This window comes from Clupea harengus, chromosome 19, assembly GCF_900700415.2.
Source record: "Clupea harengus chromosome 19, Ch_v2.0.2, whole genome shotgun sequence".
Lineage (NCBI taxonomy): Eukaryota > Metazoa > Chordata > Actinopteri > Clupeiformes > Clupeidae > Clupea > Clupea harengus.
Genome location: NC_045170.1, coordinates 11,199,687 through 11,226,290, shown reverse-complemented (window position 1 = coordinate 11,226,290; position 26,604 = coordinate 11,199,687). Strand labels below are relative to the sequence as shown.

At 44.8% G+C, this 26,604-nt stretch overlaps 1 protein-coding gene across 2 annotated transcripts in view; it reads left to right on the top strand.

Annotated features, from left to right (window-relative positions):
- The window catches only part of angpt1 (angiopoietin 1), a 49,036-nt gene extending 22,647 nt beyond the window's left edge, over positions 1–26,389 (top strand). Inside the window, exons 5-9 of one of the 2 annotated variants that reach the window (XM_031585708.2) lie at positions 3,637–3,764; positions 5,031–5,132; positions 8,083–8,249; positions 21,059–21,189; positions 23,669–26,389. In XM_031585708.2, coding sequence (XP_031441568.1) covers positions 3,637–3,764; positions 5,031–5,132; positions 8,083–8,249; positions 21,059–21,189; positions 23,669–23,832 — 692 coding nt within the window. In that variant the 3' untranslated portion in view covers positions 23,833–26,389. Of the gene's footprint in view, positions 1–3,636; positions 3,765–5,027; positions 5,133–8,082; positions 8,250–21,058; positions 21,190–23,668 lie in introns of both variants that reach the window. The other variant, XM_031585707.2, reaches the window with a different exon arrangement.
- Positions 26,390–26,604: the final 215 nt, after the last annotated feature.

The window sequence follows — 26,604 nt, the reverse complement described above, 5'->3', positions numbered from 1 at the left end:
ATTCGCCCTCACGTATTTCCAGGTTCTCAAGGATCTGCGCACCAAGCAATCAGGCTTAGGGCTGAAATCCACATTTTTCTTCACATCTTGTCTTTATTGCCTGTTGTGGAAATTATTTCCGTCATGTTTTATGTTTTCTCTTCTTTTTCATGCTGCATAGATATTTGATACTCCGACTGCTTATTGTCAAGGCTTTCGAGAAGACTGTTTTTAGCTCCGCTGATGGGAAGCTGCCCACGGATAGCGTTGTTATCAGCAGAGAATGACTATGCCTATGAATAAAGAATTGGCATCTTAGTGCTTTATTTCCAGTCAATCTCCTGTCACTTGCTCATTTCTCATCCAAATGCTGATAAGTGACTTGTTTAATGACATGTGAAGGCTGAATGATGTCCACCCCCGCTCTGTGGTTGGTCATTTCCTCTGGTGCTGTGACATTATTGGTCACGCAGCTGTGAAGGGTCACACTCTCCACCTCTGGCTGCAAGAGTCAAGCTTTAATGGGCCCTTCGGGAGGGACAGTCATCAACAGAAAAGCAGAAAGGTAGATATCTGAGATTGCCTTTTGGACTGCAGAAGGCCCCTACGGTCTTCAAGCACCACATTGTGCCAAACCTTATATCCCCCCCCCCCCCCCCACCCCCGCCCTTCTCTTAGCTGGGGGATGGGGTGTTTGTTTGCCAAACGAATTTGTGTTTTCGTTTGGGGAGTTATGAGTGTATATCATACCACAGCATGGCGTCTGCGTGAATTAGCCAGTGTTTTGAAAGCTGAGCTTAAGCATTTCCTTGAACTCTGCGGCTCAAATCATCAGTGACAGTTTAAACGAGTAAATCTCTCTTCTTAGAAGAGTTACAGCAGCACGGGATGCGTGCTCATGCACTGCCTGACCATGCAGGGAAAAGTGATGTCTTCTTCTTCTGACCTCTTTTAATTAGCTTGGCCCCCTTTTTTTCCAGACACACTACAAAGGCTGTTCTCCTCGCTCCGTGGTACTGTGCTTCTTTTTTACGTCACCAGATACAACACAGCTCAGATTTGTATCCAAATAATTGTCTAAATATTATTAGCGTGTAATGAGTCAAACAGTCGTCATTAATAGTTGACATCAGCTTTTGGAAAGCCGTTTAAAGCCCTTGGCTGTCAAATAGGATTCTTTTTTACAGTATTTTCTTATCCCATGTAATGAATAGCATCAATCATTTTTACAGCCATGTTACCAGGGCCCTGAAGGATTCGTATCCACTCAGCTCGGCTGGCTCTAACCAAAAGCCTGCCTGAAATAGGCTAGAGTCTGCACATTTGAACATATCTCCAAGCAAAATATTTCTGTTTGCAAATATAGCTACGCATGTGTTCTGTAGAGTGGTCTGTGCTATTAACAGTCAGATAACACGATATTTTTAGTAGATGTAAAAATATTTTTTTCTTCTTTTCAGAAAGTTTACTTTATTATCCTTAGCTGTTTTGCTCAGTTTGGCGTGCCACCCTGACAGGTCTCTTAGCTCATGTTAATTATCTTACACACACACTACTACATTTTCGCAAGCTGGCAGACTGAGGACACTTTTAGATTTTTGTCGTCTTCCTTTAAGAATGTTTGATGCCCTTGCAAGTTCCTAGTAAGCTGGAACTATTTGGTTCCTCCCACTTTAGGTTCTCGTACTGCCAATTTGGGTCAATTTGGGTCCTTTCAGCGAGCATTCTCAGTTATGAAAGCACTCGAGTCAGGCTGCACTTTCACATGGACGCCTCTTTGATAACGAGTCCCAGCTGAACCGCAAAATATTTGTGTGCAAATAAATACGGGACGAATAAATACAGCGGTCCGAGCCAGGCTGCCGGCTGCTCGAGCGCAGCTCCCACTCCGCTGGCTTATGTTGACCAGTCTGGTCCAGTCCGCTCTGGTCTGACTGTCGTGTCACTCGGTGGCCTGGTGAAATGTCCACGCCGTGCAGGAATGAACCGCAGCGTGGGCTAGCACCTCTGACTGACTGATCTCTGTTGCCTCTTAAGCTTGTCCCACTTTCCCCCAGCTTGCGGTAAATTGCTGCCTGTCAGGCTGGGCTTTCTTGTTGTGTTAGACTCTGCGGAGCAAGGTTCCACTCTGTCAACCTGTCACAGCGGGAGATTCTTGTCGCTGACACTCAATACTTTGTAAAAATGGTAGGAATAATAGACATCTTTGACCAACGAGTTTCTCCTTCGAGGGGTGCCTCGCTCCAGGCTTTTTTCTCTGGGCGGGTGGATCAAAGCTAATGTTTAAGGATAGCTGACACATTTCTCTTTTCAGTGACATCTCTTTTGCCTAAACAATCCCAACAGTAAAAACAATAGTTTGAAAGCCGAGATGCGCTCCATAGAGGGCTGAGGGGGGAGGGGGGCTCAGAAATCGGAAGGAATGTCCATGGATGTAACGGGGACCCGGAGAGTAAATACAAACCACTTGTTATAACAGGAACTTGAAATTTATAGCTTGTAGTATTTTGTCCTCAGCCCCTTGCTTGGTTTCAAAATATTCCCGCCATAATTATCTGCAGATGGAAATAGACACAGCTGTGGCTTTGAGAGTGCTGTCAGAGTCAGACGCCCTCGTGCTCAGAGCAAGAGATCAGCCACTTGATGAGCCCGGCTTTCTCTCCCCCCCCTCCCTCACACAAAATGTGTCACTCACTTTGAAGATTTTTCTGGATAAGATATTAACAATCCTCTCAGTGCGGAGTTGTTCCAGCAACAACTCCTCTGTATTTCCATAACATAGGGTGAGCAGAGGAGCCAAGTGCAAGTGGGAATTTAATGACAGCGTTTCAACTGATGTTTAATTTGTATTCCGCTGTTCATGTACACTGTGAGTTGTGGCAAAGTAATCATTGATTTTGTACAAATGACAAGATAATCATATGGTGGGGAAAATAATCTCACCACTGGTAATTCTGCAATATCTTGTCAACAATGGCCGAAATAACAAATGTGTCAGTATGGTGAAGCTCTTGACCCAGTGCTGTTATGACCTGAGTTACTCAATTAAGTCATTGCCCAAATAACTGTCAATCACTTGCAAACTGTCCGGCTTTATTTAAATCCTCTTTATATCAGCGCATGCCTCGCTCTCATTGGATGCCCTTTCAGTATGAAATTCCAATCACGGTCCAACACATTCTGCGATGTAGACCACCTGCCCGCCCGTTGTATCGGCTAATGGAAAAGCAAAAGCAACAGCAGCTGTCATGGAATGGATCTCATGACGGTTTGTGACCGCAAGCCACTGAGTTCAGCAAAAGTACCTCAGAGATTCTGGTCCATCTATTGGCTTTATGGATGAAAAAAAACCTGTCAGTTGGAAATTTTATCTCCCTTGCTGACAGATTATTGTAGGTTTTGACAATGAAGCTCAACTGAGACTCTATCTCCCCCTCTGCTAACCACAAATGTTTATTAGTCTTTGTGTGTGTGTGTGTGTGTGTGTGTGTGTGGGTGTGGGTGTGTGTGTGTGCATGCACGTGTGCTTTTAGAGGGGGGGGGTTATATAAGGACTGTGTAAAATGACTTATACCCCGTAAGTACTTATAAAAAGTATAAGATTTTGTTCTGAGTGCTTTTGAGAAGCTCACTCCCCCACTCTGCTTCCTTTCACAGTGATCCCCAACAGCACCAAGCAGACCGAGGAGGAGAAGACGTTTAAGGACTGCGCTGAGCTCTATAAGGCAGGCTTCCAGAAGAATGGAGTGTACACCATTCAGATCAGCAGTCTGGAGCCCAGAAAGGTATGGCGGCAGGCTCGGTCCGAGAGAGAGAGAGACCACCACAAAAGAAACAAAAAAAGAACGGCTAAACAAACTGTATTGCTTGCAGTTGGGAAATGCTTTACGTTGTGGAATAATCACCAGGGGTTTTGGTTTGTTTCTGTGTCAGGCCAGGCCAACACTTTGCCCCGCAGAGAGGCAAAAGCTGCCAGTGAGTGGTCTGATACATCTAGGCTGTGGGTTTAAGAATAACCAAGAGTTGAGAATACCTTTGGCAGGCCCAGCTGAATGTGTGTGTGAGTGTGTGTGTGTGTGTGTGTGTGTGTGTGTGTGTGTGTGTGTGGGGGGGGGGGGGTTATTGGGGGGTTGAACAGGTGGCCACTACCTCCACAGGGTGATCTTAAAGCAGAATGTGGCAACCACCTTTGACTCTCAAAACATGTATCTACTTTGAAGAATTAAAGAATGAGACGGAACCAGTAGCAAACAAGAATTTAAGGATTGGGATTTAAGTAAGAACTTTATGTGTGTCTGTGTATGTGTATGTGTGTGAGAGAGAGCGAGAAAGAGAGAGAGAGAACAAGCAAGAAAGAGAAAAATTCAGGAGTCCAAAGGGTGGGAGGTTGGGGCTGCTGCTCGTTTCTAGTTGCTGTGGCGGTCATGTCGGCGGTGCTTCCCTTAATTGCATCCAGGCCTGGTTGTGTGTTTTCAGCTGGGCCAGGGTGAGGTGAGAGCGACCCCCCTACCCCCACCCCACCTCACCAACCCCCCCTTCTGGAGCAAATCTGCTCCAACACAAAGAACCACTGCAGTGGAGCCACAGGTTCTCCCGTTATCAGCTTACACACTACTCAGGGCGCTCCATTACACACAGGTGTCCGCCGGCACCACCGCTTTGATCGTGAGCTACTCTCTCCCCCGTCCACCCCCACCCCCACCCCCACCCGAGCATCCGTCTAATCACTGAAGAATTCAGCTCTAAAGATGCATGGGAGGTGAACTGATGTGTGGGAGGTGAACCGGGGTGGAAGGGGGGCATCAGTAAAGGTTTGTGGAGTCGAAAGGGCTGATTTCCTGTCAGGGTCAGTGTGTTTGTGCTGCTGGCGTGAGGGAATAGAGGATTGGGATGGAGGTAAAGTGATGCTGAGGGGACCCTGCCAGACTTCCCAGCTGTCTGGCTGCAGTATGGATGCAAGGGGGAATAGGAAATGTCCTTTACTGTGTAAAGGTTAACTCTGTGTGTCTGTCTGTCTATCTGTCTGTCTGTCTGTGTTTTTCACCAAGCAGGTCTACTGTAACATGGAGAGCGCAGGGGGAGGATGGACTGTGATCCAGCATAGAGAAGATGGCAGCGTGGACTTCCAGCGGACATGGAAAGAGTACAAAATGGTGGGCATTGGAAAAAAAATCTTCATGTTGTGGTTTAAAACAAAACATTTTTGTATCAGTCCTAAAGCCTCAAAACAATAGGGGATCTTCGCCATAAAACTAGTGGTTCACCCGCCAATCTTCTAATAAAAGAGAATGTTTCCCCCTCTCCCTCCTATATGGATTCCACTGCTCTGCACAAGCAGAACCAGTTATACTAGGGCTGAGGACACGGAGAAGTGTAGAGCACAGATGCATACACATTAATCACAGGCATTGTTTAATCACACGCTCTGTATTACTGCATGACAAATTAAGAGGCCTGTTTTTGTCGTGTGGATGTAGTATTATAACCCTCTTAAGATAACGCGTGCTAGATCATATCTCCCCCATGTGTATGCAATAGGGGGCCTCGTCTGTATTTAATTTTCTGCCATTATGAAGAGTGAGAAGAGGAAAGAGCTGCGGTTCCAGTGCACCTCGGGGGGGAAAAAATCTACTGGCTGGGGGGGATTCACCTCCGAATCGCAGATGCGAGATCGTATATCTCGCCTGGCACCATTGTCAAAGGGCATGAGTCAATGTTTTCTCTTCATTTTAGGCAGGAAAACACAATATGGCCCAACAACAATAACAATTTATTCAGAGCTTTATGTACTAATATGCGTGGCATGTCCTTTTTAACGGTGGTAGACGGATTCAAGTAGTCAGGTTTCAGCTTGTGTTTATTATGTTTTTTTTTCACCAGTCAGTCTAAGCCAAAGCACAAGCAGACGGACGGAGATTACACAGTGAATTAAAACTAATAGGACGCTTAATCTGACCCGAAGGTATCACAAGTATAACGTTTTCAAGCCGCATTAGTTCAAAGAGTAGTCCGTCTCGGTTCTTGTCTAAATATCGACCGTGAGTTGGACAGGGTGCCGAGACACTGCAGCTGCACGCTAAATCTTTGAGCAGCCCCCCTGTTTTGTTTGTAGCGAGCGACGAGGCTGAGCACTCACGGAAAAATCAGCCAAAGCAATGCCACTGGGACATGCCTCTCTTGATAGAAGCTGAAGTTAGTGCTTTTTTTGCGGCTCATTGGAATGGTATGAGGAGATGGAGGAAGAAGAGGCTGAGGGGGACTGAGCAGGCAGGCAGGCAGAGACAGCAGGGCCAGCTGGTTAGCAGCGCTGAGGGAGCGGTGGCCGCCCTCCAGACGCGGACGAAATGAAAGACGCAGGAGAGAGTGGACATTGGCACCTGATTGGATGTTGGCACCGATTCGGACGTTGGCACCGATTCGGACGTTGGCACCGGTCGAAGTGCTGGCACTGAGCTAAGCCTTTTATGGGCCCCGGGCGGGTAACCATAGGTGACTCGGGACGCTTTTTATAGTGCGCTTTCATCGCCGCCGGCCTTCGGTGATAAACGCTGAATTCAAATGCAAAACCCGGGCTGTGTCGTTTTCTAAACAGAGCGCCCTTGTTTTCTTTACACACAGTGGGAGCAAAGCCAGAACCGCAAAAAAAAAAGTAAATATGGAGTCTCTTAAAAGTGCCAGCACATACAAAGCTATTAAGAGCCTCACAAAGCCTTTCAAAAAAGATGACTGCAAAGACACTAAACAGAGGAAGGAGGCGATCGAGGTGACGACTGTTATTGCCCTTCCCTAGTCTGGCTGTGCACTTAGGACCACACACTCAGAGGAAGCAAGCCTCATGGTGACGAAGAGCAGGTGCTCCTTGTTTTGTTGTTTTACTGTAGGCCGCCCTAGCATGTAGAAATGCTGTACAAATGTATCGTGTTGTTTATGGACGAGCGCTCGGTTAAGGGAATGAAGAAACTGAATCAGAGTGAGGTAGAGTGAGAGACAGAGTGAACTTGGTCAGCATAAACAGATGCTGAGGGAAAAGCTAATCAGAAGTCAAATTAATCTGTGGCCGTGACGAAGACTTTTTTAGTCCAGCCACATGGCAGGATGTGCCTCAGGCGGGGAAAATGCCATGTATATACTGAACACTTCACTCTCTCTGTGATCACTCTCTTTGAAATCACTCTCTTTGTAACACACACACACACACACACAAACCTCACAGAGTTTCTCCCTCTCCTTTCATTCAAAAGGGTTCATATTAATAGGAATATCAGGCCAACTCCTTTATTGCTGCCACACTGATTTATTTTTTAATAGAAAAGCAATTCATGCGCTGTCCCTGGAGGAGGCCACTGCTGTCAAAAGCACTTTGCTTGCCTTCTGAGTCACATCGCATCACGTCCAATCTTCTCAATAGCTTAAATGATTTCAAGAGGGCCGTGTGGAGCATATTACGGCTGCCAGTGAAATTGCGCTATCCAGAAAGCCCTACAAGTGGAATGATTTGAGAGCGCAGCAGATGGAAAGAGGGGAGACGTGGCGTGTGTGTCCGTTTCATCTGGTCCTCATTCTCGCCGCTATAAACAGGTATTGCTGGTCGTGTGCAGCATCAATCGGCTCAGTCAAGCAACCCTTACTGACTACCACAGGCACCTGCTGCAGCTTAGAACAGGCCAGCTGAAAACCTAGTTGCTTTAGTGGAGTGCAACCGCACTAGCGAGGCTTTACAGAGACTACGGCAAACCCACAGGCACGTCCGTAAATGTCCATCTGTGTCTCGGCAATGTCTGCAGACCTAATAAAGATTTCGGGGCCGAGGCATTTGTGTGTATATTGTCTTTGGTTTGCTAACGTGTGGGAAAATGAATAGCTGAAATCCTCCTCATAGTTTTTTGCCGTTATTAAATTATCTATCTCTCAGAAACCTTAATAGGAAATTCCAACATGTGAAGATGATATCGAGCCAGCCCTGAACTTGGAAGCGAACGGTCCTGGAATTCCCCACGGACTCTCTTGAGCCTGATCGCTGGCCTCTGCCCCGCGAGTCGCATCACTGGTTTCTCATCCGGTTTTCCTCCTCTCATTCCTTCCTCCTTCTCTCTTCTGTTCCAGGGCTTTGGGAGCATGTCTGGCGAGCACTGGCTGGGGAACGAGTTTGTGTACCTGCTCACCAGCCAGCTGCAGTATGCCATGCGGGTGGAGCTGACCGACTGGGACGGACATCAGGCGTACTCCCAGTACGACCGTTTCCACATCGGGACAGAAAAGCAGAACTACAGGTATATTCTCCTCACTGCTTTTGGCCTTTTTTCACTTTGCAGGTTGAGTAGAAACCAGCAGGGAAGAAACAGACTGCACTCAATATTTTTTTTACCATTTCCAAGAGTGCAAGGCTTTAATATTTGTCAAAACCTTGTGAAGAAGAATGAACGAATGAACATTTTTAATGGGACATCTCAAATACATGGATGCGTTACAGCGTAGTGCCTTCTTCAGCCGATCACACTACTACATCACACCAGATTAGAATGCCATATGTTCCTGCTTTGTACTATGGTACTATATTATCGACTCAATCAGTTCTCTCTTAGCGGAGCTCTGTGGAAAAATACTATCAAGTGTTGCGTACCATTATGCTACAACATGGTATGTTCTGAATTACACTTATGTTTCAGGGGTAGTCTAATCGGCATTAGTCGAGCAATTGCATCTTTCCATTCCAAAGTCAAGGAACAGAAGGCATTCAAGGGCTCTCCTGCACTGAAAGTGTCCTCAGAGCACTTCTGATTTTGAGTGGACTGTAGTGTGTCCTGCGTTTGTGCACACCATCACGAGCTTCTAACCTGCAGGAGCCTGGCGATAAAATTGTTGACACCCGGACCGTATCTGACTGACGTCTGACGCTCGAGAGTGGGACTGCTTTGGTTGTATTGGAGGAGATGTTGAAGGAAGCGAAGGAAAAACATTGGAACTACCCGAATATTTAGAACAATCTAAGAATTTTTGAGGGGAGATGGTCTGACATTTCCAATTTCGTCGATAAGCTAGATCAGGTGTCCCCACTGACAGAGCCTCCTTCAGTTTCCCATTGTCCTCCCCTCAACTTTGGGTGGATTTCCGTTTATTTTTCAAAGTTATTACTTTATCCTTCGTTCTGAAGGGAAAACAGGCGTGCCCCACTCACAATCCTGCAAGTCAATCAGGCTTCAGAGCCTGAAGCTATCCTTCTAAAGGGGATGTCAGATAGGAGCCACAGCAAGGGTTTTCCTGAAACAATTGTCAGATCTGATTTGTCGGAAATTTCTCTGAGCGTGTTGATGACAGCCTCCCTGCTGTGAGCCTCCCACCCAAAGTGCTAAGCCCCTGTGTTCACTACAGTTAAGGTTCTCTCCAGGTGATCTCGAAAAGTTTTTCATAGGTGAAGCCATTGGGAGAGATCAACCAATTTGTTATGATTTGGTCCAAGACTGTGAACGGGGTTACGCGTTCCCCTTTGAGTGCACTAACCACAGGCATCCTCACTCTCTGTATCCTCTGTAAATACACTGAACTTTTAGACCATGTCGGTCTTTCATGCACTCTGGATAGTGCTCTGCCTCTCTCTCTCTCGCTCTCTCCCTCTAAAACAATCTATTACCGGCACGCCATCTATTACTGTCCTCAGCAAACATAGTCACACATATACTGCATACACACAGGCACACACACACACAGACACCTATAGTAACGGGTTACAACAAGTTGTCTAAAAAACAAAGAGCTGCTATGACTCCATAAAGAGCTCTCCTCTCCCTCCCTCTGGCTAGTGTGGTATGATAATCATAGATTCCTTCTTGGGACGTTTGATAAAACAAATCGTTGCTCCAGGCTGCCAGAGACCCAACTGCTGGAGTGGCTGCCATGCAAGATAACAGCTCTTTGGCACCTCCGAGGCTCAGTCCGCAACAGCCCCCGACAGCTTCTCCTGCCTGCCTGCCTGCTCTCGCCACACACAGAAACAAGGGAGATTATGCTGGGAGATAGCGTAAGGTTTTGCTCTGCGGTTTGTGGGCAGTGCTGACTGGAGAACGTTTACAGGCGCACCTCCTGCTTTGCACGCACGAACGTAGAGGTGCCCATATTCACCGTCAGGATACTTACACATAATATACAAAACTGAACATACATACATATGCTATACAAACACACATATATGCTATTAACATACACACACACACATACACAGCAGACTTAAGCATACTGTATAGTCAGCGCATATCCAGATTGTGTTCATGCACACACATGCACACTTATACATACACTTCACATGCGTAAACCTAGACAGGAAGGCCCAATGTATACATAGTTTATGTATGCACTAGAAACCACAGACGATTATTTAGCATTAGAAATATTATAAAAAGCACGAGTATCTCCGTTTATCACAAACAGTGTGGTTGTTGGCCAGCTGGGGAAAGGGCTTGCCTCCGTGCCAAAGAGTGTATGTGTGTGCGTGTGTGCATGTGTGTGTGTGTGTGTGCCAAAGGCCCCTTGCTTTCACCCTAAATACGAAGTTAAACGGGGAAATGACTTGCTTTTCACAAATGCTGTAATTGCTGGCTGAAACATAATAATGTAATCCTGTAGCCTAAATCAAAAACAAGGGCTTACTGTCACATTTATAACCATTTCTACACCATAATGATTTCCAAATTGCATACACGAGGAAACGCTGAATCAGGCCGGTGCATTTGGATCTGGTCAAGCTCCTCTGTAGCCGGCAACTGTATTACAAATGTGAATAAAAGACATATTTTCTGGATTTAGCATTATTAAGCCCGTTTCGGAGAATGTGGGCGCGTACGCGGATCTGGTGGAGCGACACATCATATTTATGGGAATCACGGCGGTTTGGGGCATTGTGTTCTTGCGTTGTGGGAGAATGGCATGAGGCCCAACAAATGCCTCAGCCTTCCAACTTCAGAGACTTGTTTTTTTCGACCGCCGAGATCCTTGAATTAGTTGTTCTGCCCCCCGCAAGAAAAGAAACATCAACAGCCATGGAACTAAAAGTGGACAGCAGCCCCCCACTGTGAATTGGCACTAGCTCTAGTGTTCCATGGCTGGAACCCCGAAAAACACACTGTCGCTTTAGCAGCTAGCAAGGGTATTTATGGCTTGTGCTTTGTTACGCATCTCAGCCTGACCCTTAGTCCCACCGCAGGCACAGCGAGCAGCCGTACTGCCTCTTTGTGTTTTTGGGGGGAAACAGGTCATCGTAATTACAGTAGGCGGAGCATGTTGTTTTCCCAACAATTTAGCTGATGGCTTTGGCAGGGGCCGGTGTACAGTTGGCCTTGTGAAACACTATGTGCTGTAAACACACCGAGACTCCAGGAGAAATGCCTTTGTTGCCACAGGCTTGAGGTGGTAATGAAAGGGTTGCATCCACTGGTATCCCTTAGAGAGTTAGTCTTATGTGGGTTACTCATGCACTCAAAATGCCCCAAAATAACCTCTTCAGGTTAGCTTAGCGTTAGCATGGTGAAAATGAACAATAACAAGAGACGCTGTTTGTGAAAGAGTGGAAGCATGTTTAAATAGTGAGTGGGGTCTTGAGCCAAATAAAAATGACACATCAACAGCTGCCATATCATGTGTTGGAAGGGGAGAGCCCTGTATTAAAAGGCGGATGGGAGGGTTAGGTGAACAGCTGGGCACCATGCCAAGATCCTGTTACCCGCCTGTGTACACAACTTATGGATACTGATGCTCTTGATTTCCCCAAATGTAACAATCAGCTGAAAGGACCTGAGTCGTAATTGCTTCAAATGATCAATACTGTCATAATGTCAGGTTGGCTGCTCTCTTAAGTATCACTATGCTGGACCGAAAGGCCAGTAGTCCTGCCAATGTTTGCTGAAAAAAAGCTTCATTCCAACATAATGGACTCAAAGCATAATCTTGATCCAATAAGCTACTTTTGAAGATCGAAGAAAGGACTGAGAACAGGAATATTTAAATGCAATTACTCGCACGGAAAATGTTTTGCTTTTTTGCTGGTGGTATGTCTGTGTGGTGTCTGGTGTTTTTTTGGGGGGAAGAAGAGACAGCAGAACGTTTTCTGTTTTGCAGTTCCTCGGGTCTATGGGGAGACATTGCTGAATGCGTGTTCAGGGGAGGTCAACGGGTCAACCTCCTAAGTTGCTGCGGAGGCGTGACTTTGCCACGTTGTGTGTTTTCATCTCTTCAGAAACTACTCATCCACAGAGAACGTGGCGGTGTTTAGAGATGTTTTGGGTTAGAGCTGGGGGTGGGGGTGGGGAGGGGGTTGTTACTGGTCATCTGGCAGGGCCCAGCCTGAAAAGCACTGACCCATCTCCACTGACCTGGCCTCGCAGAGACAGACTGACTGTAGTGCTGTTTAGACAGCAGCTTTGTGTATTTTAATGAGAGCAACATCTGAGCTCTATGTGTCTCTCTCTCACACACAGTTCTCTGAAGCACAGGAATAGACATAATGTGTATGTGTGTACAAGATTGTCTGTGTGTGTGTGAGTGTGTGTAAGAGAGAGAGAGAGAGAGAGAGAGCCTGTGTGTTGTTTTTTGTATTTGCTTACCCAACCGCTCTGCTTGTTTCTGTTTCTTTTCCTTTGAGTGTATGTCTGTGTGTGTGTGTGTGTGTGTGTGTGTGTGTGTGTGTGTGTGTGTCTGTTGGATAGCGCTAGAGACAGTGAGAGGGATTCAGTGTGTGTGTGTGTGTGTGTGTCTGTGTGATAGCACTAGAGACAGTGAGAGGGATTCAGTGTGTGTGTGTGTGTGTGTGTGTGTGTATATAGTGTATAGTGTAGTGTCCTGGTATTACTTCCTGCGTGCGGAATCGGCCATGCATCTTGCTTCGCATGCTGAGGAGGATGAGAGCATCTCGGCATGTGGGAGTTGAGTGTATGCGCAAACACAGGCGAGGTTAGGACCAAACTGCGCCTCTCGTGTGTGTGTCTGTGTGTGTGTGTGTGAGCAAGCCTCTGCGGGAGAATTGCAGGGCCCCTACATGTTTATTCTCAGAGACAGAGTTTTACATCTTTATCCAATATCCTTCCCTCCTTCTCCTCAGCCAGTCCCTAAGCCCAGGGATTTCTTACTTATGGTAATGGAAAGAGCCCCTTCTGGAATCAGGAGATCTCTGCAGAGGCATTTGATGTGGATTTCTCGAGCGGGACTTGGCAGGAGGAGCCGTGTAGGAGGGCATTTAGGAGGTGCGGGCCTCGTCGTCTCACTCACATCATGGTACAGTCTGAGACCAGCCTCGCCTCTCCTCAAGATAACCTCCGCTAACCGTCCAATCCGTCACTATCAGAATGAAGCATCCCGATGTACTACACTTTAGTTTCTCTTCTTAAACATGGATAAGAGAAACAACTGCAAATTACTCCCACTTCTCACATGGTTGCATGGTTGAATAGAATCTATTGTGTGTAAATGTATGTCGGCATTTGTCTGAGTGATAACGTATACCTTGTGTGTGTGTGTGTGTGTCTGTGTGTGCTGTGTACGTACGCCATGTGTCATTGTATAATATTAGTGTATGATGTGTGAGCCCACACTAATTAGCCGTGAGTAGTTTGCCGCTCGACTCATTTGTGTGCCCAGTGTTTCAGTGCACTCTGGACATTGCCATTAACCCCAGGCGTGATCCGCACGGGCCCTGGGTCACCTGGGTAATGAGTACCAGGTGGGCGGCAGCAAGCAGCAGGCAAGCAGACAACAGAAGGTTCAGCTGCGCCAGTATCCACCAGGAGATGAAAAGCGAACCAGCAGGTTCAGTCACGACTTTCGTTTCAGGATGAAAGGAGCAAGTTTGAAAGGCTTGTCATTTTCTGCCCTCTCCAAGAAGGAGGCCATCTTTGGGTTATTAATACCGTATGCTACACCAAGTAAAGACAGGCGAGGTGCAGTGTGGTAAGAGGAATGCCATCCCAAAAAGGATTAGGGGTGAGACGTTACCGTAGGGATAGCATTCCCAGAATAACAAAGCACTGCTAAGTCGCATGTCTACCTTCACCCGCGTAAAGTTACAATCCCTTCTGTAAATAAACCATTCATCGGCAGCTCTGCAAAGGTGAAGGGATGTTACGAGTGCCGTGAAATGAAATCGTCCGTCTTTTTTCACGTGCGGTTTGAATGGGCCTGATGAAATTCTTCAGTCGGTTAGCATACAAGATGGAACATATTCTTGTCAAATTTGATCTAGCAGATTAAGTTGAAGGGGTGATAGGGTTCTGTGTTACTAACATGGACTTTGGCCCCTCCGAGAGGGAAAGGTTGTCAGCCCCCAGTTGACACTAGCTGAAGTCAGATATGTCTTGCTAGTTAAGTGGCAACCAAATATGAACGTTCTTTTTTTTTGTTCTCCGTTGCTCACAGGTGGAAGTTTTGTGTATTGTGACTGGTGGATAGACTGCTGATGGCATTTGTGACCTACTCTTTTTCTTTTTAAGATGCTCTGTGAGCCTCAAAGCTCCATGTTCTCTCATACACCAGGACGCTAGTAGCTGCTCTGCCCCTCGACTGCCTCAGCCGAGTGATTACTCTGTGACATTAAGGGCCACCCCGCTACAATAATGGATTTGTCATTTAGGGGTTTCCAAACAGTGCGCTCATTGCGTTTTGCTTTCATAAACTCAGGAGCGCCCCCACAAATTCCCCGGGAACAGAAAAAAAAAACATTGTCGGAGCAGGAGGCATGTTGGTTCAGTGAGGAAGCGAAGGAGGGTTTGTCTCCCAGACGTGCTGTGTAAACCGTTTTTGTCCCCTCCATCAACTCCTCCTCTCATTCTCTCTCTCTCTCTCTCTCCCTCTCTCTGTGTCTTTTTGTAACTTGCTGTCTGACTAACACGCTCAGTTTCACTCTCACTCTAAGTGTGGAAATAAATCGCCACAAATCGAGATGTCTCTGTGGAGTAACGGCACTATGATTGGAATTACGGTATTATTATTATTATTACGCAACTCTATAAATGTTTCCATCTCAAAGACCTAATCACAGTCTTCATTCAGGAGTGCTCCTGGGGCCGGTCCTTTCATATTAACCGTAAAATGAAATATGCGACACACAGAAATAATGATGAGAAATGCGAACGTTACACCCATCCCCTTTCTCTGTCTAAATGTCACATTTCCGGTGATCAGGGAACACTAACAAACCACAATCGTTTTAGATTATTAGGAAAATAAGATGGCAGGACACCAAGCCTTCTTCCCTTGGGGTGTCGTTGTGTAATACTAAATAAATCACTCTCCATTCCTTTTCCCTCTTTCTTCCCCTCCTCTCCCTTTTCTTCACGTTTTTTCCTTCTTTGTCAGCCATATATTTTGTTAATGAGCCTTGGCCAATCGTTTATGAAGTTATTTTCACTGAAGCTCATCTGATAGAGGCTGTGAATGGTCTGTAGGGATGTTGGGGGTTTCACTGGCCATGTGGATATTTAACCCACCGCCCCAAGTGAAACACTGCCCTTGTGCTGTGCTAGCATGACCAAGACAAGACAACCGAACGTCTGTATGCACAGGAAGACAGTCTCTTCCCCTTCACTGACTGTAGCCCCGAGTTGTCCTACTAAGCACTGGCGTCCAGTGCTACTTTGGACTGTGTCTGATGGTGGCTTACGTGAAGAAGAAGAAGAAAATATGTTTAATATCGTAGTAAAAATAGCCTTAGGTAAAGATGCTTTACTGATTGTGAGGTCTTGCAGCCAACATCCTTATAATGGAGTTCTTGTTGTGGTTGTGGTCGTTTTTTCCCCTGGTTGGCGTTGCCTGTTCACTATTCACTGCTTTATCTGTTCAGTGTGTTTTGTGATCTCTATCAATACATAAAGACTTGGATGACTGTTGCGCACACAATCTAATAACTTCCCCACAGAGGTAACAACTGTTGCCTACCACAAACTTAATAGCTCATTTGCCACAAATGTAATAATTATTACATCTGCAGGAAGTTATTACATTTGTGGGTAGGTAGAAAGTTTTCAGTACATCAAATATAATAAATCACAAATATAGTGACATTCTACTTGTTATATCAGAGTATGTTTGTTAAAAATCATCACAATGTAATTCAATTTTCTGACCATATAATTCCTTTCTTAAGATTCTGGTTGTGTATATTAGATTATGTCAAGTTCATAGTTAGAGGCCAGGCTGCAAAATTGAGAAGGCATCTATTCTTATTGCTCGTGCGCATATGTGTCTGTGTGTATGCTTGTGCATGCATGCATGAGAATCTCCTCACTGGATTTGAGGGTTTGGGTGGACTATGGTCTCACTACATTGAGAGAAATGTGGGAAAAGTCCCCCAAAGATCAACTTAATATCAAATTGAATAATAATTATTATGTTTGGGAAATTAGTTATTACGTTTGTGGTAGGCAACAGTTATTACAGTTTGTGGGAATATTACATTTAAAAAGTGCAGATTTGTATTACGTTTGTGGTTTATTATCTTTGTGGGTGTAGCCCTAGATTCAATTCCCTGTTAAGACTCAGCTTTTACCTGAGTTCCCTTTTTACCACCTGAATCATGTCTACTAATTGAAGTGAGTGGAGTCCATAACACATTTACAATTATTTACAAATAATTGATTCAACCAAAATAATCACGTATGTGAAATAATAATGATTCACTACATCAAATAAGATTGAGTTATGTTTAGGCTATTTAAACTATATTGAGGCCCTGTATATAGCAAACTCAATGGATATGGGCACTAAGCCAATAATGAAAATAGCAATCTCCCTAATCAATGAACTGCATAAAAACAGCACCTCACATTTAACTAAATGATCAATACAGGAGCTAATAATAAGCAGCACAAAATAGTAACTGTCAGTTCAACCCCCGTTGCAGGCCTGTTAACTGTGTTCTTTTGCGTTCAATAAGGGCTACTCACGACCACCACGTTTGTGCCGCGTGCACCGTTGATATTACATCCATTCGGTCTGTCTGTTTGCAATCCCACGTAGCTAGCAGGCAATCGTTCCTGGCAAACTGGTCGTCCCTGTCGGCAGGGAAAACGCATTTCCTAAGGAATGCGTGTTGAAACCGGAAGTCGTCACTTTACTCCGTTTGATTAGGACCTTTACTTTTTAGTTGAGAAGTTGTGTTGATCGCTTGACATGCAAACGATCGGTTTTCTTTAAATTATTATTATTTTTGTGAAGTTATACGGCTTATGTGAATAAAGCTATCTACACAACTTTTTATATGTCTACATTGACTCGGTTAGTTGTTCATATGGTACACGTAGGTCTTGACTGAAGCTAACGCTTAGACCAACAATCCATTGGAACACATAGTAGCTAGCTAGCCTCGCTGCTAATAAGTATAACGTTAGCATGCTGATATGAATAGACCCATTATAGTCAGGTGGCTTAATGCTCAATTGACTTGTTAACCGAACTTTTACGAAGTCATACAACTAAACACACAAGTGACTTGTTAACCTATGTCTACATTGACTCGGTTAGTTGTTCATGTGGTACACGAATGTTGCAGAGTATTGTAGGACTTAACTGAAGCTAACGCTTAGACCAACAATCCATTGGAACACATAGTAGCTAGCTAGCCTCGCTGCTAATAAGTATAACGTCAGCATGCTAATATGAATAGACCCATTATAGTCAGGTGGCTTAATGCTCAATTGACTTGTTAACCGAACTTTTACGAAGTCATACAACTAAACACACAAGTGACTTGTTAACCGAACTTTTACGAAGCTATATGACCAAACACAAAGCTAGCACTGTTAATTCCGCTATAGCTAGCCAGGTCAATTAGCTCGCCTAAGATACTGCAATTTAAGCTAACCAATTACCTCATTTCCCCCAAAACCCATCGATTACGTGTGTTTGTGATGTGTAACATACATCCTTAATCAGTCATTCAAGTTATTAACGTTTATTTACCGCTAGCGATTACACGACACAAGGGTAATTCAATCGCTATTAATGTTGAACTTGTACTTCAACAACGTCACACATTAAAAGTCCGGCATCGGCATGGTTCCTAAAGAATAAATCAAAGGTCGTTGTCCATTTCTGTTGACAAGTTTTATCAAACCAGAGACTGGAGTAAAGTGACGATATCCGGTTTCAACACGCATTCCTTAGGCATGCGTTTTCCCTGCCGACAGTCCCACGTAGCTGAATGGAACTGCTAATGTTCCTGGTAGCTAGCAGCGCTATTCAGTGGCGTGGATCCCACGTAGGCTGCCTCAAATGAACAGCCAGGTGCTAGTTGAGCAGCACGTTCTTTTGCAAAATAACGGCGGTACACCGTAATAACACCAGTACTCCTCTACTAGATTAGCTAGCACTAGCTATAAGTTCACAATGCTGAGCAAGCTAGCTAGCATCCAAAACAGAACATAAAATACTCTGCCCTTTCGTTGGCTGAATGAAAACAAGAAAGCCTTAGGTACACTAAAACTAAAAGTGTCTCAACCTTCTAACTACTGCTGTAGTAGTCTTCTTCTTAATTTCACTTTTTATCTTAATTGTTACCTCAACACAGTCGGTATCGTCTTAACTCCTGTCTCTTTGTTTCGAGGGCTCTACTCTCTCGTTGTTTTTTCCAGATCCCGCCTCTCAACCAATAGGGAGTCACTATTAGTGAGTGATAGACATTAACACCAACTGCTGACCATATCACCTAACTAGCATGTTATATTGACTACACGCTACACTATTTTACTATTTTAACTTATTACGGAAACTTTGTAGACATATGATTGCCCAACCATATCCTATTGCTTTATCAAAAGTTATTTAATTAGCATCTATACACTTAAGGTATAACATCATTAATATTATAGCACTACCATAGCCTCAGGTTATACCCGGGCTTCATGGGTATAACAGACGCTTATGCAACATGACTTCCAGTCCAGTAAATACACACATTTCTTTTTTAGAACACGTGTTCTTTAGGAACGGGCCATTGGGTCAGAGTTGAGTGTCCGTAGAGTGTCCAGTAAATATTTCATTGCATGCATAATAGGAAGCCAAGGAGATGCGGTATACCCCACGCTGTGCATACAGGCCCGCAGCTTGTAGACTTTATAATGTCTGCAGCTGTAGCCGTAGGGGGTTATGCCTCAGTTGTCCGTGATGACAGAAGTCTGCCTTGACACCTGCCTTACAGATGGGGGTTACTATGACCTAACCTCCTCTATACCAGCAGCATCCACCAGTGTCCCACTGTCTAGGGCCTACACTTATGTTCAGTGCTGGACCACCAAATATACTGAATAGCATATCATTAGCGATCAAGAAATGGTTACATAGCCAGTTATATTGAGATGTGACTTTCACATTCATCATACTGTACTTTTGCAAGATTTATTGCTGTGTTAATGCTGGACTGTATATTTGAATTGCAAAATGTCCTCAAGTTCACTCACTCTTCTCAATACTTAAAGCAAACGCCTTTCAAAGTAACAAAGTGCAGTGGGCTTACATCATAAGTGACTGTTCTGTTTTTCTACTCTGCAGATTGGAGGAGATGAGAGATGTTTTGCAGAGAAGTCTTGCACAGGCATTTTTCCCTGGCTCGGTGGCCGTGACATCTGAATAGCACTTTAATTGCTGTCAATCCTCTGTGCCTGAACTCTTTTGGGGTGACAGGTCCTACTTTTGAAACCTTTCACAACCCTTGTAGAAGAAATGTTCTGAAAAAAGCAAACGTCAACACAAAACGAGCCTCATTCACTAAACTGTACACATAAACTCCATTTTCAGTCTGTAGATGTATGACACACGCGCTACCCTTGTGCATTCCCGTTAACAGCAGTGGATTTCAGGAAATCATTCTAAGTTGAAACGAAACATGCTTGAAATGGGTGTTCTTCATTGGCGTTGTGCTTTTCCTTGGCGCATGAAAGCGTCATGGGGGTCGGGGACGTGTTGCACGAGTCTGCCATAATAAGACTTTAGAGAAGCGGGCTCTCCACCCGACTCCTAATGATGGAGGTCGCAGCAGGACGGACAGTGAAAAACATTCCCTTTGGTTCCCCCCTTTCCTTTCATTTTCTCCCAGTGGGTCGCGAGCCAGACCCCAAAAAAGAGTTCCAGAACTGACCATGTCAGTGTAACAATGATACACAGGATGCGGACATTTGTTATTCATAATTCTTGCACAGTCAAATCTGTTTCTGTTTTGAGATAATGGTTGCAAGTTGAGAATAAAAAAGGTTGTAATGGGGAACATGAGTTTGCATTATCGACTGTTTGCATCTTTAGTGAAGACATTTCGGTTCAAAGCAACCGGAGTCGCGCACATGTGTGACTGCAGAGAACTGACCAAGGGCTACGCCGGGGAAAACAGCTGAAGTGAGGCCACGGCCCGCGGGGTTCCACCTAACGGCTTCTTCCTTTTCCACCCCCTGTGGACATCGCACCTCAGTCGGGGCCCAGCAAAGTGGTGTGCCTCCTGTGCACACAGGACCTCATAGCTCCCTTTTGTGTGCGAGTGGCTTGGGGGATGGCCGTCAGGAGACAAGGGGCCGGTGGTGCGGGGAGGAAGTCCAGATTTACAGGTTCCACATGTGCAGGTTAGGTCGAGCAGCCCCTGCTGAGTGAAATGGCTGCCGGTAGATTGATGTGTGTGTATGTCTGAGTGAGTGAGTGTGTGTGTGTGTGTGTGTGTGTGTGTGTGTGTCTATGTGTGGAGACTGCACAAAAGGAACTCCTCTCCAAACACTCTCCAAATGTGAAGGCCCTTAGAGTGTGTGTGTGTGTGTGTGCGTGGGTGTGTGTGTGTGTGTGTGTGAGGGCATGGTGTGCGCAGACAGTTAGGAATGTGCAGCATAGGTGGATTGTCAGCAGCAGTGTGGATCATTCTATCACAATGGGCAATTATTCCATGGCAGTAGACTGTGTTCAGATGTTTTCAGATCTGCTCCTCTTGATTTTAACGATCGTTGCAAATAATAATTCCCATTCCATGATGTCACACATAAATAAAAAAAAGCCCTTAGTCTTATGTCTTATATCTTCTCTCTCTCTCTCTCTCTCTCTCTCTCTCTCTCTCTCTCTCTCTCTCTCTTTATAGGTTGTTCCTGAAGAGCCACACAGGCACAGCGGGACGTCTGAGCAGTCTAGTGATCCACGGGGCAGATTTCAGCACCAAAGACGTGGACAACGACAACTGCATGTGCAAGTGCGCTCTCATGCTCACTGGTGGTAAGTCCACGACTCCGTGCAAATCTGACACTAATGAAGGCGGCCTCGACACGACCTTGCGCCGACATACCATCTAGTGAACACTCAGAGGCGAAACCGTCGTCTGAGGGTTCACCGGATTTGAGGTTTTATCCTTTGCCAAGAACCCAAGAATCTGTCTTTTCATGTCAACTTTCTGCGGCTAAAACCCGAGTTGCAGCCATTGCACCACGCCCGTCCGACGCTTACGGCTTGAAAGCACTGGAAACGGTGTCTGAGAACCAGGAGTCAAATGTCCAGGCCTGTGAGAAGTCAACAACGTTTAGTGGTTTCCTGTTTGGCACAGGAAGTGTCCGCCCTGAAGTAACAAGGTCTGTGTGGGACCCTCTGTGTACCGTGTGAGAATCCCTCGCCCTTGAGTGCGGGGCAGGTTTCTTCGCAGTGATTTGTCTTGCCTTCGCTAGCCACGGAGGGCCCGGCACCGAAGTGTCTTCGAGATTAGAAGTGACGTTAAATTCTCCTCCCCCTTCATGATGAAAGATTCGCTAAAACCCTGTAGACTAGGGCTTTGTCCGTGAGGTGTCGGATCTCAAAGGTTCATCATCACCAGCAACACAATGGCCTGTTCGGCTTTAGAACGTTATTCTCTACACTTATCTGGATCTGCTCTCACACTCCCATTTGGTTCAGTTGTCATGGCAAGCAAACAAGTTTGCTTAACAGGACCCTGAGAAAAATGAATGTCAGGATGTTCCACATAAAGGTTAGCAACAGAGATTGGGGTGGGGGGGGATTAGGCCTCAACCACAAGCCCTGGAGAAGGATACTTGATAGTGTGCATTCAGAGGAAGTGCAAATGAAAAGGGTGTTGATGGATCGGGTTTGCTTTATTTCTGACAGCCTGGCCGTTCTGGAAGGCTACAACGAGCAAATGTCTGAAGAATCCTCATCTCCATGTTTCTCTCCCACTTTATGAGTTTGAGTGCATTGTGTGTGTGTGAGAGTGAGAGAGAGAGAGTTGTTATTTGTGTTTGGGATATTGTAACAAATTAAAATCCACACAGAGTGTTGTTTTACAAGAACCCATGAAATGCCTGCAGGCCAGCCAGCCAGCCAGCAGGCTCCTATCTGTCACCATGGTAACAGGCCCCCCAACACTGTTCACCAATAGGAAACGTCTACCACAGCGATCCCTGACCAATGACATGACAGCTGTATGACACTATGGGAGCCTTTCTGGAAATGTCACAGCCCACTGGTATCTTGACATACGAGCTGGGGGTCAGAACGCGGCCACTGGTCACTGGCCGATTGGCACCGCGGGTGGCATGCGGTTCCAAGAAACACAGTTCAGACTTCTGCTTTGTTTTCATTGTCCAGTCCTACCACCCCACCACCAGAACAAGAGATTATTGACATATAATTCAGTTGGTACTTCATTGTATTGAGTAGTGGCAGCAGTATCAAGGTATGCACAAATGTATAGTAATTTATTTAATATTATTGAATAGGATAGACATGGATTTATTTTGGCAGGTGCAGCCATGCTAATTAACAGTGCATAACAGTTCACAGTAATTCCCTATATGAAAGTGAAGTAACAAGTTGGACATAATAGCTTGCAGCATTGAAAGGGCCCAACAGACACACAATATATAGGGAGCTATGTGTAAAAAGAGGGAACTGGATTATGCAAGAGATACAATGCATTCTTTATAGTGCCTATGTTGCTTGAGCAAGAAGTTGTTAGTGAGGTGACTTGTGGGTTAGCAATAAAATAAGCATTGATATATTTAGAAATCACAAAGGCAGCAGCAATGTACAGCTAATATATTGACGATGACGAGTTTGAGATGAACGAGTTTGGCAGAAGCAGCAATTAAAGTTTGCCCTTGAAAGTATACACTCTCTTTAAATAGGCTGCCCGAATGGAAACTAAGCTACGCTACACTACAGCCTATGGCATTCTACAAGAGTCTCCTGGCTGAACTCAAAAACGTCTTTTATTGGCAGCTGTTATGTGCCTTCTTTTGACTTTATATCGTATATCTTTTGACTTTGGCATTTATGTGTGTGTTTGCATAGTATAATAGACAGTGCAAACACAGGGTTTCTTACCAAGCTTAGTGCTGGCAGGATTTATCTCCATTGAATGGAGCCAAGTTGTTCTCCATGTACCAGGCAGGTTGGCCTAAGGTGCACCTACGGGGCAACACTGCACACCTTTTCTCCAGATACCATCAGGAGCATCAGGTGCTGCCACTCATTCCTAACCTGTACCATAACAGTTAGCCCTCTCTGGAATGACAGCTGAACTTTTGGCCCTATGTGTGTATGCCTTTGAACTGTTTTGTTTTTTTGTTCCGAACCGTTCATTCAGTTCATTCAACAGTCCAACAGTCCAACAGTCAAGTTCATTCAGGAGACATTGTCTGATTCATGAATTTTATATTGATTTATAATCCTTCATGCTGACTGATTTTCTCCTGTTTCTGAACAGGCTGGTGGTTTGACGCTTGTGGCCCATCAAACCTCAACGGAATGTACTACTCCCAAGGGCAACATGTGGGCAAACTCAACGGCATCAAGTGGCACTACTTCAAGGGCCCCAGCTACTCGCTCCGCGCCACCACCATGATGATCCGACCCCTGGACTTCTTATAATGACCCCTCCATTCCACACCAGAGCACCGTCGGAAAGTTCCAGAACAGTGCTTCTCAGCGGCATCTTGCGACTCCACTGAACTCGCCTGGCGAGCCTTATACTACCTGGTGGCAAGTGACACTTTTGCCTGATAACCTCTCTCCAGGAATTAGACGGAGGGATTTTTGGAGGGAGTGGCAGCCTATTCTTATCATGGTGGCGTTTCTGCCATGGTAGGTGCTTCAGCTCTTCGGGACTTTTGGAAGACAAGCTTGGTTCTGTTATTTTTACATCCGAGGTATGAACTTCAAGTGCCATACACTTCTCACCCCTGGATGAGAGGACTACTGTTCCTGCCTTTGATGGGATGTGACTGGCCTTTGGCTTATTTGGCGGGTACGGACGCTCAGCGAACTCTCTCCATCTGGAAGGTCATTGGGAAACCAAGAGGGAGATCGTTTTGTCTTTTTTTTTGTAACATGGATGATCAAATTGCACAATTACCTTTGGGACATGAGATATTATTTTATATGTTATGCATTTTTTTGTATACCAGTAATCTAGTTTGATACATTTGGAATGCTATACTCTTTTGTACATACATTTCCCAGGCAATCCGAGAAGAAGAATCATTGCACACCGCTCAACTTGCAAGGTCACACACATAATATGTGTAATATCTGTCTTTCATGGGCAACAGAATGGAACAATGAGTCTGAGAACAAGGCCATTGGCCAATAGCTGTGCTGCAACATGCATGCTTGTCGGCCTGCCAAAAGACTGTCGATTAGTTATAGAGTTCATGCTGCCCCATTGTTGTTACTGGCTGTGACCTGTGATAAAGGTTGATGCACATTTATTATTGGGTGTTTTACAACCAGTGATTGCCAAGACTCCAAAGTGCAATAATTTCAGCTCAATGTCTGCAATCACATTAGCGAATGTGAAGAAAATGTGACATTGCAACATTGCTAAACAAGGCACATCAGCATAAAACATATAGAACTAAATAAACTCAAAATGATGGGCTGTTGTATTTCATTATCAATAATGTATCCTGTGGTCATTTATCTAGATGCTGGTAAAAACCCACGAAATGTCTACCTAATTAGATGCTGGAGAAAATGTGACAGTGGCAAATTAAACATGTCAGAGTTGCTATCGATCTGATGGTGTCGTAGTAAACTGGTCAACAGTTTTATAGTTTCCTTTCAACCAGGGCCAGACCTCAGAGTTGTAGGAACAAAACCCAATAGTTGTTTTGTTCCTTCAAGTTTATATTATTTTAGCCAGAGCAAAAAAGGATTATTGGGAGTTGCTGGTACTATGTGTCCTATTTTCATTCTCTATTAGATCTCAAATAGCAGCCTATCAACACAAAGACTACCAAAGCATCTGTTAGTTATTACATAACATATCCTTTTTTCTGATGTGGTTCTACCTACATAAGAACATTATACATCCTAGGCAGCACGCCAAGATATAATAACAATTGGTAAAGCGGGCTTCACTTTCAAAGTTCACGGAAAGATGTTGGTAGGTAACCACTCCAAATGTAGCTGATTAAACGTTGAGACTGTGGCAACCTTCTGATCAGCAGAAGCCTAACGCAAATTGGGGGGACAGCAAACTCTGTGCCAGCATGTGGTCAAACAGCAAATTAAATTACTATGTCATGAGTAAGGTAAGATCTGCCAGCATCTGGTACAATAGCCACTGTTAATAATACAACAGAACGGCCCTGAGGCTTCAGTGAGAAATCAGTTACAATGTGCACATTGGTTTTGAATGCGGAAAAGTTCCCTCTGACGGAAACAAATCTTACTTAATTGCTAAATCCATCATATCCCATCAATCATCCTCATAGTATCCACACTCCAAATGGTTGCCATCCAGAGCTCCTGTTCGGAATATTCTACTCTGGTGAAAGATGGCCTCATTAAAACCTGAGAGGTTGCCTCATAAATAATGTTTTTTAAAGACATTACCGTCTTCATCCGTGTCTGAGGCGCTCTGATCTATCATCGGGGGAGAAAACCCATTGCTGCTCTGGCAGACGTACCCATTGCCTCCCTTCATCAACAAGGTTTAAAATTCTGTTTTAACGCGTGCCCGCTGAAGCCGAGACAAAATGAATGACTTGCTTCAGTGCACTGTGCACTTCTATCGCAAATCTACCAGCATGGAACGACTAGCAAGCATATTTTCAGTTTATCGTTTTATTGAAGGCAGGTACTCTTGTAAAAAAAAAGGCTCATTGTATCTGGTATGTGTAACGCCTTGACCTGACATGTTTATTAACATACTAAAATGGTGTAATTTAATATGTGTACATATAAAATAACTTTCCTGAGGAGAGCACTGTCATTTATATATCCTCTGCAGGCCCGTGGCTTTCATTCTGAAGTAATAATAATAACAATAGGAAAGACCAGTACCTTCAATGACTTTGCCATTACCTCATAAAAATCTGTCGTTTTGCCATTTTATTTAAACTCTTGTTTTTGTATCAGTGGTCAGAATTTCATGATGCTAGACTGAATAAAACCAAGCATGTGATGCAGTTTTGATTGCGGACTGGGGCCTAGGCAACCTGTTGATTTTTTATTGACTTAAGTTCTCATTTGTTATTACTGTTTTTATTATTACTTTATCTTTATATGATGTTATTATATTTATCTTTAATACATGACTGCCAACTGAAAACAGCACACACACACACACACACACACACACACACAACCGCGTCCACCACAACCACCCCATTAACCGATCCACCAGCTCATTGCTTG